This window comes from Bos indicus, chromosome 19, assembly GCF_029378745.1.
Source record: "Bos indicus isolate NIAB-ARS_2022 breed Sahiwal x Tharparkar chromosome 19, NIAB-ARS_B.indTharparkar_mat_pri_1.0, whole genome shotgun sequence".
Classification (NCBI taxonomy): Eukaryota; Metazoa; Chordata; class Mammalia; order Artiodactyla; family Bovidae; genus Bos; species Bos indicus.
The window spans coordinates 46,690,856-46,712,155 of record NC_091778.1 but is presented as its reverse complement, the minus strand read 5'-3'; the positions used below and the strand labels follow the sequence as shown (position 1 = coordinate 46,712,155).

The 21,300-nt window shown below is 40.2% G+C and overlaps 1 protein-coding gene across 2 annotated transcripts in view; it reads left to right on the top strand.

The window, feature by feature from the left end:
* NSF (N-ethylmaleimide sensitive factor, vesicle fusing ATPase) overlaps nucleotides 1–21,300 on the top strand; it is a 148,157-nt gene that overhangs the window by 125,178 nt on the left and 1,679 nt on the right. Inside the window, exons 18-21 of one of the 2 annotated variants that reach the window (XM_070773671.1) lie at nucleotides 16,368–16,502; nucleotides 17,541–17,654; nucleotides 20,808–20,863; nucleotides 21,024–21,123. In XM_070773671.1, coding sequence (XP_070629772.1) covers nucleotides 16,368–16,502; nucleotides 17,541–17,654; nucleotides 20,808–20,863; nucleotides 21,024–21,123 — 405 coding nt within the window. The remainder of the gene's footprint in view (nucleotides 1–16,367; nucleotides 16,503–17,540; nucleotides 17,655–20,807; nucleotides 20,864–21,023; nucleotides 21,124–21,300) is intronic. The other variant, XM_019981837.2, reaches the window with a different exon arrangement.

Sequence of the window (21,300 nt, the reverse complement as noted above, 5' to 3'; positions counted from 1 at the left end):
AACTTAAAAAAAAAAAAAATCCCACAAGCCATGTGGCATGGCCAAGGAAAAAAAAGTCAATAACAAGTGTTGGCATGCAGATGGAGAAATTGGATCCTTATACACTGCTGGTGTGAATAGGTAAACTGTGCAACCTTTGGGAAACAGTCTAGCACTCAAAAGGTTAAAGATAGGGTTACCACATGCCCCAGCAATTCTGTTTCTAGGTATATACCACACAGAAATGAAAATATATATCCACACAAGAACTTGTACATGAATGTTCATGGAAACATTATTTATAATAGCCAAAAAGTACAAACAACCCAAATGTTCATCGAATAAAATACATGTGGTATATACATACAATGGAGGATTATTTGGCATTTTACAAAAATGCTGAGTACTTGCTATAACATGAATGAACCTTGAAAACGTGATAAGCAGAAGAAGCCAGTCACAAAAGACTACATATTGTGTGATTCCATTTATGTGAAATACCTAGAACTGGCAAGTCTAATAGAGACAGAAAACAGATCAGTGGTTGCCTAAGACTGGAGGAGTCGGCGAGGAGAATGAGAGGTGACTGCTGGTGGACACTGGGTTTCTCTGGGGCCTGATGAATATGTTCTAAAATGGAGTCCAGCGGTAGTTGCATGTATCTGCCCAATAACTAACAACCATTGAACTGTACAGTTTAAGTCAGTGAACTTCGTGTTAATAGGAGTTACATCTTAATAAAATGGTTACGATAGATAGTTTCAGAAGCTTAAATGAAGAAAGGAGGATTCTATGAAGAGCTGAATGTAAGTACATGGCCCAGCTTGGGAGAAATCTTAGAAACAGGAGTTGGATCATTAGAAAGGGATGCGGAACAAATTTCTGTAAGGATTGGAAAGGAAGAATACAGGAACATGTAAGAAGTAAAAGGCAGATCTGGTTGCCTTAGTGATCGGAAGTGGCGGGGATTCTAATAAAATACCAGCCTGTCCTTAATCAGAATTGGGTGGCTCTGAGCTGGACTGCTAGATGACCTGCTATGTAAGCAAATCAGTGGCAGAAGAAATGAATGCTTAAGATATTTCTAGTTGGCATATATTTAACAAAATAAAAATGTGGTTTCTCTGTACCATCTTACTTTTTAAATTAGTTTGTATCCTCTGAAGAAAATAAGGGAGAATTTTTCAAGGTGATCCAGTGTCAAGACTATTTGTCATTCTGAAGTAGAAGCCTTCACTTTGCCAAAGCATTATCATGTAGGCTTTTCAGCTGTTTGCAGTTAAATATTAAAAGTATATGAATCCCAATGTTGTAGGGATGCGTAGACTATTAGTAGAAAGCTATTATTTTATCACTGTCAAGGAAACAGAAAAGTTGTAGGCATTTTTCTTTAAAAAGAGGAACTGTACATGCATACAATACAGTAATCATTATCAGTCACAGAATCTTTAATTTTGCATTTGTTGTAATTCAGCTTTCACATAGAAAAATTGTGTGTGCATGTGTGCACATGCTGAAATAAAAGGATCCCTTCAAGGGCACTGTGTTGTTATGGATCAAGATATTCTCTTTTCTACTTCTCCCCATCCCCCATCTCCCCTCCCTCATTGTAAATTGGCTTATTAAAACTGGTTCACAAGCCCTCCTTTTTTCCTTTTGTGATTGCTTTGGTCTTGGATTTTCAGTGTAGGACTAAAAATTCAAGTCAGATTTCAGTTACTAGGATAATTTTCTTTGAATTTTAAATTTTTGTAAGTAAATGCATAGATTTTTAATGAACTCGGTATTCAGTGGATTTGCTTTCAATTTAGCTGGAGAGTTAATTTCATGATTGATTTATTAGCCCTTTGAAAGTATAAAAAGTGGTATCTGTAGTTCATGAAGACTGAAAAACATCATCACATTTTGTTTAGCATCTTTTTAAAACCAATTAAAAGCTTTTCTAAAATGGATTGAACAGGAGAAAATAAAACATGTTCCCGAGGTCTTTATTTCAATCAAGTTTCCCTGTGTTCTGCAGGAGAAGAGATCGAGGGGGGATAGAAAAATTGAAAAGGGCTGTCCCAGCAGGGAGCCACGCCGGAGAAAAGGGCTGCTCTGAGAACTCAGCAGCAGCAGCTAAGAAAGCTCCCAGCCTGCTTCATCTACATGCAGAGTCACACAAGGCACGGGGGTGCTCACCGTCACCACAGAGGTTTCACATGTGCTTCCCTGCTGATTCCTGTGAAAAGCTAACAATTGGCTTGGAGGGGAAAAGACCACTGCAGTTCACCCTCCCTGAGCTGGACGTACAATTTGTCCAGTGTTAGGAAATGTCCGGCTTAGCAGTGAGAGGCTCGAAGACACCCCTCCTTCCAGTAAGATTCCTAAAGCCGGCTCTTTTGCTCGATGACACTGGGGCTCTTTTCAAGTTTTGCAGATTTATGGAAGTCGAGGGGAATGTGCTTTTCAGGATCAGGAGGATGAAAGCCTTAGTCTCTTCCTGTCAAGAAAGAGGCAGTAGGGCCAGGTAAACCTTCTTGCAAACTGTAACACGAATGGCTTTGTTACTTTCCTCCTAGATCTCTTCTGGCACCTTCTTTTTTTTTTTTTCCTTCCGGGAGACAAAGTGCCTGAAAAGGAACTCCTCAGCTGTGAAATGACATGACTTCCTAGTTTCCTCAACAAGTGTGAGAGCAGTTAAGCCCATTAACCCGACTGCCTTAATGTTTACCTGACAGTTTTTGCAAATCAGTTTGGAAGACCTCATACATATGTACCAGAGTAACCTTGTACCTTACAGAGAACCACTGCTTTTTCACTTCAGTGCTTCCCAGCCCTTTTCATATCACAGCATATAGAAAATAATAACATCTGATGATATAGTTGGGTAAGTGGATGAGGCCAGTCACAGCTGGCCAGAGGTGCATCCCCACCAGGTGCTAACCCCCTTCCCAACGGCTAAATAGTACTGATACTATAGAACACTTACAGTTTATTCACAGCATTCCAGCTGGCAGAATCTTTGGAAACTGTGAACTTTTACAAAAGAAGACCACTCCAATAGCAATATTACTGAAGTAGGACTCAAAAGATCTCACAGTTGTTAAGACTTTTAGCTAAAAAATAAAGTTGTTGAGAAAAATTCCTTCCTCACTGCTCTGGCATTTAGAAATATTAACCTGAGAAGAAAGAAGTAGGGCTTAGAGCTGGGAAGGGTGTAATATGTGAACCAATAAGACTTAGTAAATTCCTGATGGGAACTCAGGCAGACATGTTTGTTTCTCCATGGGTTTCATTTAAGGTCACCGATCTCTAGACAAGATTGCTTTTCCTGTAATCCTTATATGATCTCTCAGTGCAATCTTACTTCAGATATGTTATTAGGAAGTCTTGGTGATATTAAGCAACTCCTCAGGCTTTGGGTTGCTTTAGCGAAATAAGCAAATAATGGAAGAGACTCCAACTCATGCAGGCCTAAACATGAATATCTCTCTGTCTATCTGTTCAAAATTAACTCGGGCTAATGACTATAATATGACTCAATAAGATATATAACCACTTTAGGAAAGAGGTTTAGTCATTTTGCCAGACACATTAATTGTAATCACTGATGTGGTGACTTTTGCATTAGACTTCTTTATTGAAAAAAATCTGGGTGATGATTGACAGTTCAGTAGCCCAGTTTTCCCATTTAATTCAGTGATATTAGATGGCTACCATAGTTTATAAATAAATTCTCTAAAAGTATACTTCGCTTAGTAGATTATCTCAGACAGTTCTGTGTAAGTTATATATATATAGAGAGAGAGAGAGAGACAGTTTTAAGTTCATCAAAATCAGTGAAAGAAGTTTGGTGAGTCCTTTTATAAAATATTGTTACAAATATCTGCTAAATAAAACCATGTTTTCTTTTTTTTGCTTTTTTTTTGTATTTTATTTTTTAAATTAGTTTATTTATTTTAATTGGAGGCTAATTACTTTACAGTATTGTGGTGGTTTTTGCCATACATTGACATGAATCAACCACAGTAAAACCATGTTTTCTAAATAGAGTTTTTGTTTTGTTTTTCAGTAGAGCACATCTATAATACATATTAATTAATACAAAAATTATAAGCTAGATATATACGTACACACACACCATTTATAGGTAAGTCAAAATTCGATCTCTAAATTTTAGTCATCGAGAAATGCTAATGTTGTTTAGACAAAATATTTTCTCATTGCCTTAAATATTGATATATTACTGTGACATGACATCAGCATTAGAGAAGTGTTGATTCTACCATCCTAGTGTTCCACGAGGCCATGAATCTAGTTATGAGTGTACTCTCTGCACAGCTTACTCACTATATTGGACTTGGAGTCAGAAAACCTGAGTTTGAGATTTAGCACAAACACCTGGCCTTATAGTCTTCAACTAGCCCCTTAACATCTTTGTGTCTATTTCTTCATCTGTAAAATGGTGATGATTCCTCCCTACCCCCGCCATGGACAGCCAGCGAACATCGTGTAAGTTCTGTGTAAACCTGCGGGCTGCACAGACGTAAGATTAATGCCTTATTGTGAAAAGCACAGAGTTACTGAGAAGTCGGAGTATAGTGTTGTCCACAGAGAATGTAATTTGTAAAGAATCTTATCCTTAAAAAAGGATCAATGTTTCTCTTGAGTGATTTGAATGTTCCCATTGCTTGGAGTTCAGTGTTGACATCTAAGATTCTGTTTCTTCCTGTTTTTTACTGTTTTAAAGTTCTTGGAGGTTTAGTATTTTATTAAGGCTGTTGTTTAGAACTGGAAATATATCTCCCAGTTATTGTTTTAAGAAAAGAGGTACCTTTAGATAGTCCACAGAACTTTTTAGCATGTAAGTTAGGAAAAATACAGAGTGTAACTGCTGTATATGGCACATTTCCACGGAAAGTGAGTTCAGCATTCCAAGTTGGAATGCCCAGGTTCAAATTCCTTCACTAGCAATACTGGCGGAAAAGGCGATGGCACTCCACTCCAGTACTCTTGCCTGGAAAATCCCAGGGACGGAGGAGCCTGGTAGGCTGCAGTCCATGGGGTCGCTACAAGTCGGACATGACTGAGCGACTTTACTTTCATTTTTCACTTTCATGCATTGGAGAAGGAAATGGCAACCCACTCCAGTGTTCTTGCCTGGAGAAGCCCAGGGACGGCGGAGCCTGGTGGGCTGCCATCTATGGGGTCACACAGAGTTGGACACGACTGAAACAACTTAGCAGCAGCAGCAGCAATACTGTCAAAAGAAATAGAGACACTACTTCCCCATCTCCCATTCGCTGAAATTCAGAAGCTTCCTGAGTCCTAAGACAAATACTTTGGTCTGGGGATTAGAGATCCCTATTATAAAAGGGAGAATGAAGTAGAAACAGGAATTTCGGAGTTCAGCAGCATGAGGAGTAGAGACAGGGTCAGGGCTTCTGGTGGATTGTGGGGTCCTGAGGACACTGCCCATTACACTAGTCCTTGGCCTCCAGGGACTGCCCTCCTACTGCCTTTTTCCCTACAGCTGCTTGTGACTAAAGTTCCCCTTTTTTCCTTCTAATCCAAGTGGTACAGAATAGAGCTTCACAGCTTCTCTCCTACATTTCTGTCCCCAAAGCAAATACACAGGCCTTTGGAGATTCCTTGGGGTTTATACTATTATGGCATAACAGCTATTGGGTAAGCAGAACCACTAAGGAGGACCTTACAAAGGTCTGTCAATATTCCTGATAGTTATTAGAATATAGGTGGAACAAGGCCTTGATCTTTTTAAGTCACAACTTGGTCTATAACCATTTTTCATCTTGACAGTCCTGCCTACCTCTCACACTGGGGAATGGCAAGACTGCTTTTCACAGGGAAAGCTCCAGACTTGTCTGTGTGGACCCACGCTTCCTCCTTGCCTTCCTCCCGCCCTCTCTCCTTCCCTTCCTCTCTTCCTTCCTCTCTTCTCTCTCTTTCCAGACCTATTTAGGCTATATAGATAATACTATTTGTTGAATGGACATCTTGAAGCTGGAGGGTCTTAACTACACATATTAATAGAACTGGCATTGGCAATGTAAATAAGAGCTCAGGAGTTAGAAAGCTTGAGTTTGAATCCAGTCACTTAATTTCTGAGCCTCAATTTTCTCAGTGTAAGTTGGTAACAGTGGTAATATTTAATATTTAAGTCTTAAGAATTAAATAAGATAAATGTTGATTATAATTCTTTGTAAACTACAAATCACAACTCGGTTTAGTATTCACTTTGAAGAAAACTCTGACTCTTGTCTTTCCTCATACACAAAAATAGATAAAACCAACAGAGTAACTAATCCATATCAAAGGAGCTAGGCTCCAGATAGCCAGAAGCCAGCCCTATAGACACGTCAGCAGGAAAACACCTTCCTTGGCCTCTACCTGCCAGCCATCACGCTCCCACAGACCCTGCCAGGGCCAGCCCTGGAGCAAGTGGAAGAGGGTGCCGGTTCCCTGAGAAAGGAGTAATCATGGGGAGGGAGGACAGGGAGGAACATCAGCCAGAGCAGGGAGATGAGAAGCTGGGTGCTGTCTGCTGTGACCCCCAGTATCTGTATAAATGGGGCCAGTGTCAGAAACTGCCTGCCTAATGATCACATCACCTTCCACTTAATCCTCAGTTATTCTCTAGGTGTGATTTCAGCTATAAAGAAAAAAGGCCTGGAGGAAATATCCCAGAATTGTTTTCTGTGATTGTCTTTATGGCCACCAAACTTTTTGAAAGAAAAGTTTTCGCTCAGCCTCCCAATATTTTAATGCATTTATTATTCTTTAATTGATGTTCATTTTAAAATGCACAAAAGAATGTTTTTAAAAGAGTGAAATGAAAAACAAAAGTAAAAAGGAAGTTCTGTTTCTCTGTCTTAAAGATAACTGCTCTTATCTTAGATGGTGGATTATGGGTGGGTTTTTCTGCTTTATTATGTCTTGTATTTTATACATTTTCTATAGTGAGCATTTATTACTTTATAATCAGGAAAAAGAAAAACTTAATGTGTATACAGTTGTATTCACTTTTAACTCAACAGTGTAACTACCAAAGTTCCAATCCTTTGCAGCTGATTTGCTGCTTGACTAATAGTAACAGTCGGACATGACTGAGCAAGTGAACTGATGCATATAGCTGAGTGTCTTCCCTGTTCACCGGAAACTGTTGTAACATTTTTTGTTAACTGGGTATATCCCAATACAAAATAAGAAGTTAAAAAAGTCAAATGACTTTTTTAAATTAAATTTTCTCCTGATGTATAAGTTCTGCTGGCAAAGGTCATCTCTACAGGTAATAAAGCCTTACGACATTTATTAAATCAATTTTTCCCTTTATGTCCATCCTTTTCTTTGACTTGACATTCTTTTAGTATTAATTATTGGTAAACCTTTAAAAAATATAATAACTACTAATGAATTCTGAAACAAGCAATAACAATCACAGGGCTTCCCTGGTGGCTCACTGGTACAGGATCCACCTGACAGTGACGGAGATGGGTTCAATTCCTGACTCCGAAAGATCCTGCACGCTGAGGAGCAGCTAAGCCTGTGCGCCACCGCTGTTCAGCCTGTGCTCTAGAGCCCGTGCTTTGCAACAAGAGAAGCTACAGCAATGAGAAGTCCGCACACCAAAGTAGAGACTAACCTCCACTCTCTGCAACTAGAGAAAAGCCCAGGCACCAATAAAGACCCAGCACAGCCAAAAAAAAAAAACCCCACAGAGGTAGAAATTAAATGAGAAGGAAGAGGAAAAGTGACCTGATTAGAGCACAGGGGACATTTTAGGGCGTCTTGAGGTAAAAGCAGAGGGAGGGAGGGAAAGTCTACCATAGGTGCCAGGTGGAGGAGTCTGGATTCCCTGATGAATCAGTGATCATTTTAGTTAAGTTTCTAATGAAAGCACCTACAAAACTGTTCCGTTTGGCACTGAGAATACTGTGGCATGGTCATACATCTTTATTTCCTTAAATTTATTTAACCTTTTCTCCTTAGAGGTCATAACTCATAATTTCTAGGTGGTACCTATCTAACTCGTCATTAAGAAATCAGCCACTGCTGATAGAATTTTAATATTACACAAATAAAAATGGATGGCAAGGCATAGTGGGAATATCCATGAGGCCTGAACTCTAGTTTTAGCTCCCTCCCTGGATGTAAAAGCTTACCCCAGTTTCTCACCTACAAAATAGCCAGGAGAGGAGAGAGGGAAGGAGGGAACTTAGATAAGCTTTCAGAGCTGCTCTGAGGATAGTCTGATGATTCCATGTCTTTTTCACAAACTGGTACTAAAATATTCTTTAATATCTCAAAGTGGTCTGCTCTTGCCTTTAGTAATTATTTTAAATTATTTGGGGTGAAGTTGCATATTTCATAGTCAGTGTGCATCATGAATTCCCCTCCCTGTTGTCTTCTTTCCTACTGGCAGCACCAGGAGGATGGTTACAAAGCCAGCAGACTAAGAATTTGCTTCAGGGTAAAAATCTAATGGAGAGTTTAAGTGTAGTTGTCTGCCTCGTTGTAGCTTGATTTATTTGAAACATCCTTCCTTTGGTATTCAACTGAAACATTTAACTACCAAAAAAAGAAGTTACAGACGTTTGAGCATCGAGAAATCAAATACATGCAGGATATGCAAAGAGGCTCCATTCCTCTCATTTCACTGTCCAGACTCTTGGTTGTTTTTAATAGTAGTCAGATTTTCCTCTGGATCAAATACATGCAGGATACGCAAAGAGGCTGCATTCCTCTCATTTCACTGTCCAGACTCGTGGTCGTTTTTAATAGTAGTCAGATTTTTCCCTGGATTTGGGGAAACCAATAGGAGATGCGTAACAATACTTACCTTGCCAGCTTAAAGTAATGGCTTCTAATGAATCTTTTCTCTGTGAGAGTAGTCTGTATTATGAATAGTTACAACTTAACTTTTGACAATCAGTTGATTAGCTAAAAGAAAGTGGTCTGACATCCTTTGCGTCTACTTATATTGTAAATGAAGCATACATGCCATTCATTCTAGATTCTTTTCTTTAAAACTTGTTGACTTAGTATTCAACACTTGGGACTCAGCGATAGAGACACTGTAACTGTAGATACTTATTTTCCTGTTGAACATACCATATAGTGTGTGTTATTCCAGGACCAGAAGAGAAAATGTAACGAAGAAGTAGGGGAGTGGTCTGTGGCCCTTGACACCTACACTGAGATCACCATTCATTCATTCAACACAAATGTATTTAACGGGTCACCGTGGACCCATCAGTAAAACCAGACAGACACAAGTCCTGTCCCCACAAGGGAGGACCAGCAATAAGTAGAATAAATGCGTTAAGTATATAGTATGTTAAGAGGTGATCCCTACTGTTGGGGGAGGCGGATAGAGCCTGATAAGGGGAGATGAAAAAGGGTCTTATGGGAAAGGTGGGCCTTATGGGAAAGGTGACACTCAAGCAGAGCTCTGACTCTGAGGCAGGGAACCACGTGGCTGTATCAGGGAAGAGCATTCTAGGCAGAGCGAACATGGGAGTGTCTTCCGTGCGCCAGGCATGCTGTGCTCAGAACCACAAGGACGGAGATGAATCAAGCATGGCCCTGCCCCCAGGGAGTCGACAGGCTAGAAACAAGATTCAGGCTTGCAAATAAAAGTAGTGGTAAAGTTGTACAAGCTCTATGGTAGGTAGAATTTTTTTCTTTTAATCTGCATTGAACTAAATTAAAATATGAGTTGTTACTCGCATTTCAAGAAGGAAACTAGTATATGGGATGAACTGAAACACCTCTTACCGGGAAAGCTTCGCAAGCTCTGCCCTGAGCTGATTTCTCCTCCGAGTCACTGCCTCTTGTCAAGGTGCCTGACTCTTGCCCGCTGCCACAGCTACTTCTGAGGGGTATTTGATCTTTAGCTTCAGGCCTCGTCTGGGCCTCGCTGTCACCCTAGTTAAGCTGAAGATTGGCGCACTCATCTCCCCTGAACAGAGTGCATCTTGGCCCTCTGGGAGAGTGCTCTCTCTTGGAATCTTTTGTGGCCAGTGCCCTGCCTGCCTTGTTAGAGGAATTCTCAGGTGCCCAGTGCTTGTCCACCTGACCTGAGGTCACAGATTCCTGACATCCCAATCCCAGGCAGACCATCTCACTTCCTTCCCTTCCTGCCTCCCCTGACAGTGATGGCACAGGTCCCCCTTCCCCAAGTATCCTTTACCTCCTGCTCTACTATGAGAGGTAGAAATAGGATTTTTAATCCCGTTTTTATGGTTGAGGAGGAGACAGATGCTGAGAAGTTCAGTAATCTAACCCACATCACCCAGCTAGGAAGGACGGAGCCTGTACTTGTTCCGTGGCACCAAGCCCCTACCTATCAGGGAACTTGCCTCTCCTTCCTTGCTTTCTGCCCACCCCGGGCTTGCATTTCAAAGGGAGGCATGTGTGTGCGTCACTAATGAAAAGGTGCAGATCCTCCCTGGGCGCACATGCTCCGAGACCTTATTTCAGAGATGCCTCTCTCATAGCAGCCTCCTCACAGGCCACTGGACCGCCCGGCATGAAACTGCTAGGATCGTCTTTCTCTCCATCACAGTTCTTCCTCCTCCAGCACCTTCTTTAGCTTCTTGTTGCTTTTTATACTAAACTTCCTTCCTTGGTTTAGCATTCAGAGTCTTCCTTTTTTTTTAGGCTACCTACTCCCCTCCGCTCTAAGAAGACTCTGTTTTCAGCCCTCTTGGTGCTCTAGTTCAGCTGCCTCCACCACCCACGGGGGAATTAGGAGACTCATTCCATCTCCTCCAGGGCCTCCTCTTCACCAGCGTCTCTGTGATACTTCAGGAATCTTCCCGGAAGACCCTCTGCCAATGAAGCTGTGCCCCTGTGCTGTATCCCCACATCCATTACTCATTCGTGTTTGCTGGTGTGTTCCTTGGTCTCTGAATATTTACTCATTCTCCCCAGCTGGATTGTACTCACTTTGGAGGCACAAACCAAATCTCATAATGCCATACATACTTGAACAGAGTCAATTCGTGCTCATGATCTGATTAGCTAATCTATTTTATCTCTTACTTCCCAGGCTTATAAATTCCAAATTCAGAGAAACTTCACTTTTATTTACAAAAGCTTCAAATTCTAACAACGAGAAAATAAAGTTTAAGGCCCCCGACACACACACTTCTTAATCCATTTCAGGGTTTCCAATTGTTCCCAGTTCATTCTTCTTACCCAGGGTGTATTGCCCTTGCTCAGCACTGAATGATAGGGAAAGAATTGGCCTTTCTTTACTGCATAACTGACTTCACTTTTGTTAGCAGGTTAAAATCAGCCCTTCCATTTCACTGAAGTATTATATTGGTGGCATTTTTATTTAAGGGAGAAAAAAAAAAAGAGCTTTCTTCCACATGAACTTTTGTTACAGATCAGTTTATTAGGGCCAATCAGTGGGCAGGACCTATGAAAGGGTGTGGATTATCTGGTTAGTCCTTTGTGTGGCAAAAGGCTTAGATACTGCTTAGTACTTGGCTCATTCTTCATCGTGTAAAGAAGTGTTTTTTTGAAGGATCAACACCTGACTGAGCCCTGCCTTTTTCATGGTAATGTTTTCACCTGAGTTGCTTCTTATAGTAGTAAGAATTAGTTAACTAATACTTATTTAACCTTGGAACAATGTTTATCATAATCCGATTGGCAGATAGTCATTTTATTTAGGCCTTTTCTTTATTGCATCAGAACTGGAAAATCTCAGGAAAGAGTATTCTGGGAACAGTTTTTTCCCAAGTAAGTTATCTCTCTGCCTCTTTTTTTCCCATCAAGGGGCATGTTTTGGCACTGTAGATTCAGACTGGTAGCCACACATGAACAAGTTGGATTTCTCTTTCTGGGTTGAGCTCTACTTCTGTTTTTAAAGCCAGCTTTCCCACCTCATGCTGCTGGCAACTTTTTCTCCAGAATGTTCTCCAGTGTGATTTAGGATATTAAATATATTCAGAGCTGGTTTTTCATGATAAAGCTGCCTCATGAGTACTACCACTAATTAATATACAAAATGACCCAGCACAATTTAATTATTTGGTAATGTTTTTCGGTGTTTTCTTGAAGATGATGCTTACAAGTCAAGGCCCGAACTTGCCTGGGTCATGACCTCTCTGCAGTGTTTGCAGTCTTGTTAAACAAGAAGAAAAGCAAAACATAAATTAGCGTCTCCATTATAAGTTGCTCCACATTTCCCAGTCTTTCAACACTCTGAAGTGCATAGTCACTGGTAATGTAAGACAGAGTTTCACTAGGAAAATGGCCATTCCAGCTTTTAGAATGGTTAGCAAGCCGTTCTTTGAGGGCCAGTGTTGTCCTTTGTAAGAGAGGAGCAAAATGAGGGAGCTTTAATTATGGACTTAAGAACATTGGAAACCTAAAGAAAAAAAAGCAAAGTAACAGTTATCTTTTTTTTTTTTTTTTGTTCTTTTTAAAAAATATTTATTTGGCTGCGCCAGGTCTTAGTTGAAGCATGTGGGATCTGGTTCCCCGACCAGGGATCAGACCTGAGCGCTCTGCATTGGGAATATGGAGTGTTAGCCACTGGACCACCAGGGAAGTCCCAACAGTTATCTTAATTGTAATGAAGATGTACCAGCCTATGTGGTTTTCAGATATGTTCCCAAGTTTTCAGAATTTAATGTTGAAAAATAGCTTGAATGTAAAAAGCACCACTTTACTGTTACATAATAGAAGTTTATATGTCTTTAGTTAGTGTTAGTCGCTGTCATATCCGACCTCTTTGCTATCCCATGGACTGTAGCCCACCAGGCTCCTCTGTCAGTGGGATTCTCCAGGCAAGAATACTGGAGCGGGTAGCCATTCCCTTCTCCAGGGGATCTTCCCAACCCAGGGATCGAACCTGTGTCACCTGCACTGCAGGCAGATTCTTTACCATCTGAGCCATCAGGAAAGCCCTTCTGTGTCTTCATGTGTTTTTAATTACCCCCCACCGACATCTCAGTTTTTGTTATTTTGCCTTTGGATTTATCTGTTTCTGCTCCTTCAGACTTGGAATGTCCTTCCCCTTCATCTCCAAGTCAGCCCACTCATTTGTTAAGACAGTTCAGATATTGTCTCCTCCAGAGGAAAGGGAGGTGTTTCTCTGCCACACATTTCTTCCCTCTTCCATGACATCCTGTGCCTTTACCTCCACCTCTCCATATTGTATTGTAATGATCTCTTTTGTATCTGTCTCTCTGTATGTGTAAGGTCTATTCCAGATTCATCCAGTAGCTTGGTAAGGGTCTGTTGACAATGTGTTTGATTTTTAGCAAGTTGATTTCTTGAATAATAACAATGATTACCCTTTAATCTGTATACTTCATAGGTATACTTCTCTCTCATAGTCTTTGCACAGGCACTTGATATGCCAATTACTGCTTATACCAGAAAGCCTCAACTTTGTTTCTTTGGTGGGCCATTGTTTATGTTCTTACAATATCTATTCTTGTCGCAGTAGATGGACAAAACCAATCAATTAAGACTGAGAAAAGCTAGCATGCCTTATTAGCAATAGTGGTTTAATATTTACAAAACCCAAAGGGTAATTGTTTGGGCACCTGATCTTCAGTTTCTTAAAATATTTAATTTTCACATAATAATTTTTTTATTCCCTCATTTATTTTAATGCCCTGAGTTTCTGAGATCTGAGAATAGGTTTAATGATTGAATTAAAGGCCTATTTGTGGAATGAGTGTGTATCATAAATCTAGTGACATAGTTTAAAGTCCATTCTTCTTCCATTTTCCAAGTAAACATTTTTAAAGTGTGTTTTTCTTCATGAAAAAAAGTCAGTATACAGTTTTGGATTCTGGATTTGGTTTCCATTCCATTCCACTCTCTCATTTATTATTAGACCTTGAACAAATTAGTCAAATCTATAAGACTTAATAGCTTCCACAGTAAAGTGGAGATAATACTGATACTTAATTCTTGGGAGCATAATGAACACTGAATGAGAGATGTATCCAAAAAGGCACATGCTGCAAATAGGAGTAAATGGACGTCTTCATGTTGAGTGGTGAGGTACCCAGACCCCTTCCCTCATGGATTCCCATGAAGTATGTTGGAAATTAGGCTGTATAGCCCTCAGGAAGGAGACTGAAAGATTCTCTGGGGAAAATGTACACATCCTGACCTTTGAGGGACCCCCAGTAATCAGCCAAGTCTTACCATCCTATGGTGAAACCCTCAGATTCAGAGCTTCCAGTTATTAGTTTAACTCTTAAATATGAGTAGTCATCTCAGAGGAAACAAAGACAAAACATAGAAAATAAAAAAACATTTTTAAAAATATGTAATATTGACAGAGCTCTAAAATAAGGTAGTATCCATGAAATATAACAGTATGTGATTTTTATTAAAAAAAAAAAAAAAAGATACATTCAGGAAATAAAGAGTGACTTACCTGAAGGTTTGTAACTTATAGGACATAGAGATAAAAGATTTTTTTAAGTTATATATTTTTTAAAAGTTAGAAGCAATGAGTCAGAAAATCAAAATGGCATCAGTCTTTTAATCAGCAGCACTGAAAATTAAAAGACAATAGAACAATGACTTGATAATTCTGAGGGGAAAATTATTTCTAGCCTTATTCTCTATACTAGACAAACTTATCAAGTATGAAATGTACAGTATTAAGGATGGAATAAAGGCATTTCCAGGTCTTAAGTTTTTACCTCCTATACACTTTTTCTCAGGAAGCTTTTGAAGTCTGTGTACCGTGGAAAAGAGGGAATAAACGGGGGAGGGGAAAAGGAGGGCTAGGAGACAGGGAATCTCAGAGAGGAGAGAGGAAGATTCTAGAGCTATAGCTTGTGCAGCCAGCATAGAGAACAGTCAGTTCAGATTGAGATTGAGCTCTGAGAACAGAAGACTCCACGAGGGGGATGCCCTCGAAAAAACACCCAAGGGGTTTCTCTCATGGCTCTGTGGTAAAGAACCCGCCTGCCAGTACAGTAGACACGGGTTCAGTCCCTGATCCGGGAACACCCTACGTGCCACAGGGCAGCCGAGCCTGTGCACCACGGCTGTCGAGCTTGTGCTGTAGAGCCCGTGCTCTGAAACGAGAAGCTACTGCTGTGTGAAGCCCATGTACCACAACGAGAGAGTAGCCCCTGCTCCCTGCAACCAGAGAAAAGCCCTCATGGAGCAGTGAAGACCCAGCACAGCCAAAAATAAATAAATTTTAAAAAATACACCCCAAACTTTAAAATTCCCTAACATGTTAGGACATATTGGCATGATATTTGTGGCTGTATTTGTTTGGGGATGAACTTATGATAAGTACCTGATAAACTAAGCAAAGGAGGGAAATGGCAATTATTAACTCTTAACAAGAACAAAATGTTGCCCAAGAAAAGATACTACATAGCTTAGTCATAAATCATATTTATATAATCATAATAAATACTCAGTATAGATTTAACCAGAGACTGTGAAATCATTATATTGAAAGGATGAGAAAAGGGACATATTGGAGGTGCGGGGTTATTGCAAAATTAGTATTAAGTCTCCATCTTCCATAATAGGAATTCAGGAAATAATATTTAAAGCCGAAAAGAAAGATCTAAAAATAACAGAGTGCTATTGTTACTTAAAGATAAGGAAGTAAATACAAGAAGAAAAACCCAAAGAATAGAAAATGGTTGCTTCTGGAATGTGGGAATCAGGAATGGTGGCCTAAGCCTGATATAGTTTTTAAACATTCCTTGTTACATTAGGAGGCTAAAAATTAAAATGAACTTAAAAACATTAAATGAGACAATTATGTGAAACATAGCACCATGCCTTTCACTGCTGCATAAATGTAAACAATTATTATTACCTGAGGACCTCTCCTAAAAAGCATTAATAAAGTCTTGCTAAGTGGGCGGCAAGGACTTTCATTCTTTTTTTTTCCCCCCAACCATACATATGTTGAAATATGTATATATTGGCTGTAGAGATGAATTACAGACATATATTAAAGTATCTTTCTGTTTGGTTTGTGTATCTTCCTGATTTACTGACCCAGGATGTTACTGATGTGGATGAGGAGAAAGAACAGTTGCTTCTTTCTGAACCGCATGCTGAAGAAAGTGTCGCTTTTTCTGAATCATGTTGTTGATAACATTTTTAAATGATTTTTCAAGAGACTTCCCTAGCAGTCCAGCAGTTAAGATTCCCCACTTCCACCGCAGGACAGGAAGCTTAAGATCCCGCATGCCATGTGATGTGGCCAAAAAGAAGATTTTCAAGAGGATAGTTCTGAATTTTTTCCTTCTATTTTGCCTAAGCGTTTGCATTTCTACAATTAAAAAAATGGGTGTTGAGTCTAGTTTCCTAATGAGTTCTTTCCTTTATGTTTCAACACCTTTTTTTCCTATGATCAGGGTCGCAAGCTTCTTATCATTGGGACCACGAGCCGCAAAGATGTCCTTCAGGAGATGGAAATGCTTAACGCCTTCAGCACCACCATCCATGTGCCCAATATCGCCACAGGGGAGCAGCTGCTGGAGGCTCTGGAGGTGAGGATGAGGAAGTGGAGTGCGCACTGCCCAAAGAAAGGAGCTACGGGTGCCCCAGGCATCACACCTGGTGTTTAGTTTCTGTGTTAACACAGAACACGGGACCCAGGATACACCTCCAGTCACTTTCAGGAATTGGAGGAAAAAGAGAAATACAAGTGAGAGTGAAGCAATTCTTCATTCCTCAGTGGAAGCAGCACGCAAACTGCCAGGAGTGAATTACTCTGCGCCCAGCATGACTAATGCATGTAGATTACTGGGCCAGAAGCTTTGGCGGGGGGAAGGAAGTAGAATAATCAATATATAGAAAACTCAGTTCTTCATACTAGCATTCAGTACATTTACTTGCAGTTAATCAATTTGAGCAATAATTAAAGCCTTAAAGGAACCTTTTTATTAACAAGTTCATAATATGGAAATGTTTTCTTTTTTTGAGGATGACATAGTCTTTAATTTTTAAAAAAATATATATCCTTTATTAAACTTTTGATTAAAATTAGTGTTCACAAATGACTTGATGAAGTGTTAAGAAAGATTATTTAGTTACTTGTTCAGCAGCAATAGAGTCAGGAAGGCTTCTTAAAATCCTCAAGACCTGTACAGATGGGCATGCTCCCAACAAAATAGAAGCTATATGATAAATGTTTCCAGCCTACCTGTTTGAGCAGTTTTTGTGCCGAGGTTGAGTGAGAGAATTAAATTTAGTCTGCTTTGACATATACAGATTATTCTTAGAATGGAATGTTAAAAATTTTAACTGATATTTATTATGGATTGGAGCTATTTTTCCCCCAGCAAACATATCTCTAAATTATACTGAAGGTCCATAAGAAAATAGGGTTTAAGATTCCAGTTTTCATTTTCATAATTGCACTTAATGGATTCAGAAAAGTCAAGTTGGATTTTAAAATATGAGATAATTCCATCAGCTTGAACCAGTCAGGTAGTTCTTATCACTATTCTTTTAAGGGTAAATGTGGGAATTAATGTTGTTGATGTCCTTATATAATGCTTTCCTTACTTTTATTGTTTTCGTAGCTATTGGGCAACTTCAAGGATGAAGAACGCACCACAATTACACAGCAAGTCAAAGGGAAGAAGGTCTGGATAGGAATCAAGAAGTTACTAATGTTGATTGAGATGTCCCTACAGGTAAGATGCTTCCTTCTCCATATGGTTCAGACACAGAAGGGTCACAATATTATCCCAACAGGTGTTATCGTTCCCTCTCATTAAGGTTTTAAGTTGAAAGTCTCCTATATTATTTCCAGAGTCAAGTTGGTGTTAGTAACCTGCTTCTGAGATCAAGCAACAACTTATTGGTACTTTCTTTCCTACTTCTTAAAATTCAAAAATAGAAGAAAAGATGATAAAATTAAATTTTAATTTATGGAGTCACTAGGTTTTACAGTTAGAAAGGACTTGAAAGAACAATTTCTGCTGCCCCCTCATTTTAGAGGTGAGGATCCTGAGAGTCCCACCAGTTGTCAGTGAGTTAACCAAGGTCGTAGCTAGTGATCCAACGGGGTGGAGGTGGGGGACCTGGCATTGTCTATCAGAAGTCAGGAAGCGATGCACAGATGCCAGAGGAGGCCTGGGAGACTGTTTCAAGGGACAAGGTGATTGAGTGTAGAGATTAGACAGAGGCTGTATATATTCTCCCCTGGCAGGGCTCCTAGAAATTTCACGCAAACTACTGTAAGGCTGAAGCATCCAGGATCACATAGAAAACTAAGCCCCAGGCTGCTGCCAGGGCAAAAACAGATGAAGCTTCTTTGAGACCTTCTCACATCTACTGGCAGCTTACCTCTCTTCTTTTTGTAACTCCACCCCTCCCTGTGCCTATCCTGTGTCCTCTTGTCCTTATCTGACATACTAGTTAGATACTAAATGTGTCCCTTCGAAGCTGTATGAGTTCAGGGATCTTGGCTCTCACTCACTAGTAAGTCCACAGCTCCTGGAACAGAGCTGGACACATTGTCAGGCCCTCAGCCAATTTCTGTTGAATGAATCTCTCCTGGGTCCTCAGTGGACAGACTGGCTGCATTCTGAGCATCATGCATTAACGCTCAGTCCTGTTGTTCCAACAGTGTGAACTGTGGGTGGCAGAGGTGAAATTTACTTCATTTATTGCTGAAATAGGCTCTTAGACCAATAACAAATTGCAATCACAAAGTGAATGCTTTTTTAATCTTTGCTGGTCAATTTATTTTAAAATTGTGGCTTTGAGAAACCTTCAGCTGGACTATTTTTAAGCCAATTTATTTCTATTTTTCCTTATGAGCAGTAAGTTAAAGTTCCAGACTAATCACTTTGCTGAGGATTATTCTTGGTAAAGGTGCACATACATTTGTATTGGCTCTTTCCTTGGAATAGATAAATCTGTCAGACAGTCAGCTCTATGCTTCATTTCTTTAAGTTTCAGCACAATTTTTTTTCAATAATTGCATAGAAGAAACTATGTGGGTTTTTCTCCCCAATCCCTACCCCTTCCTCTCTTCCTTTGATGCCCGCAGGTCAGTGATCAAGTTAATGCCTCCTCTGTTTGTGGGGTGGAAAGTGAGAGTGGGGCACTCAGACCTAATCTTCAGCGACTGACACTTCATAGGCCTCTGAGTTTGAACCCCTTCACGTCAAATGGATTTCGTGCAGCTGAGTGAATTCTCTTTAGATCTGCCTTAGAGAGACCAAGTCTCAGTGAAGAGGCATGTAGTTTAGCTGAATATAAGTCATGTTACCTCTCTGTTCACCATACACAATTCTGTTAAAACTTGCACAGTGCTGAGGATCTGCTCTGACTGGATGTCACCTGAGGGAATAAAGTCATTTATCTAGATTACTTTTTTCCTCCCTTTCCCTTGACTTTTAATTCCATAGCTACAGGCAAGTCAGTAAGTCGTTGCTCACACATATTAAATGTGTTTAATGGGCAAAGACCTGCAAGTACTGACTGCAGCAGAGCTCCAGCCAGTTCCTTTTTTTTGAAAAAGAACTTGACAATTGATTCATATGTAATTCTATTCCCAAAGAGGAAAAATGTTTCTCTTGTTAACTATTCACACTTTTTCTTAGTCCTTTGTAGTCTGACCTCTTAACTTTGATACATTCGAAACTTGGATTTTTGGGGGGATAGAAGAGATCTTTAAAAAAAAAAAAAAAGTGGTTGGAGGGGGGAATCCAATTGCACATTTAGCCACAGCTGCGCTGAGCATTTGAAAGCTATTCCTGGAGGGCAGGGAGTTCCCTCCTGGGGAATAGACTCTTGCCCTGGAACATTTTTTCAAAGTTAGGTGTGTTTCTTACAATAAAAATTCATCTTCAGGAATTAAAGCTGTTTTAAATGATCTTTTTTAACAACTTCACATCTCTGGTAGACCAATGAGAATAAAACAAAATTAAGCAAATTCATAGAAATATGAATATGAGGAACTTCCCCAGTGGTCCAGTGGATAGGACTCCATACTCCCAAAGCTGGGGGCCCAGATTCGATCCCTGGTCCAGAAACTAGATCCCACGTGCTGCACCTAAGACCTGGTGCAGCCTAAACAAATAAATAAAATTAAGAAGAAAGAGAAAAGATATATGGTGAAAATTTTTTAAAGAAATATGAAATGAAAATGAATGGGGGTAATTAATAATAGCAACCCAGACCCTACAACCTGAGCGAGAACTGAGTCCCCCATCTTTTCTTAGACTCACAATGCTGTCCTCAGTCCCAGGAGACCCGGATTATCCAGAGAGCATGTCAGAGGAATCAGCCCCACTGATTTTCTTTTTTAGTTCCAGCACAACCGTTATTATTAATTATGAAGAAAAAACTATGCCAGGCACACCAAGATTAAGAAAAGCTAAAGAATCACTCATAGAGTTAATAGGCTACTTTTTCACTGTTTAATCAGCATCAATTGGCTTCTTCCATTTTGGCCCCACCTTCGTGCCTTGGATGAGCCCTGTGAATTGGATGCCATTTGCACCCCCTGAATGGCCAGCCCTGCTCTCACAACGTGCCTCTCAGGGCCACCTCCTCACCCGGCCCCAGCTAAGGGGTCGCTGGGCTGAGGTGCCTGTGGATGACCTCATGCATAGCGATTCTCTGTGCTCCAATATCCCTCCTCACTTCCCTTAAGTGACACGGTCCACTTTGCTGTGTAGCAGACTACTGGTTAAGGAGCAGGTAACACATTTCCATGGCTCACCAAAGCCCTGAGAAAGTATAAAACCAGTCATTTTCTTGGCCTGAAGTAAGTGCATCATTTTTAGAAGGTACCACTAACCTGTCTTCTTTATTCCTTCTGATGTATTTAGATGGATCCCGAATACCGTGTGAGAAAATTCTTGGCCCTCTTAAGAGAAGAAGGAGCGTAAGTACATACGACACTTGAGACCTCCAGCCAGACTCCCCGGTCTTGTAAACCCGTGTGCCTGTTCTAAGAGTTGCTGTACAGTGCCTGTGAATTTGAATTCTCAACCTCTCTTGGACAACTTTGTTTCCATTTATTAGAATTCTCCGCTGTGTTGTAGGTCTAGGAGACCCAGCAAGGAAGTGGGTTGTACTGTTGGTTTGCTCTCCCTGTCCTGCTTCGCAAAACTTCCTTGTCACAAGGCAGGAAAAAGCACGATGGTACATATTTATTGGAACCTGCTTTTAAATGCATGGAGTGTAAACATTTTCTTTTGTGAAATGCTCTTCTAATGGCAAATGCATAGTGAAAAATGTAGATAAACCACTAAGAAGCTTTTAGTGTGGTTTTGTGGTGAAGGGCTTTTTGCAGACCCTTCATCTGTTTTTCATTGTGTT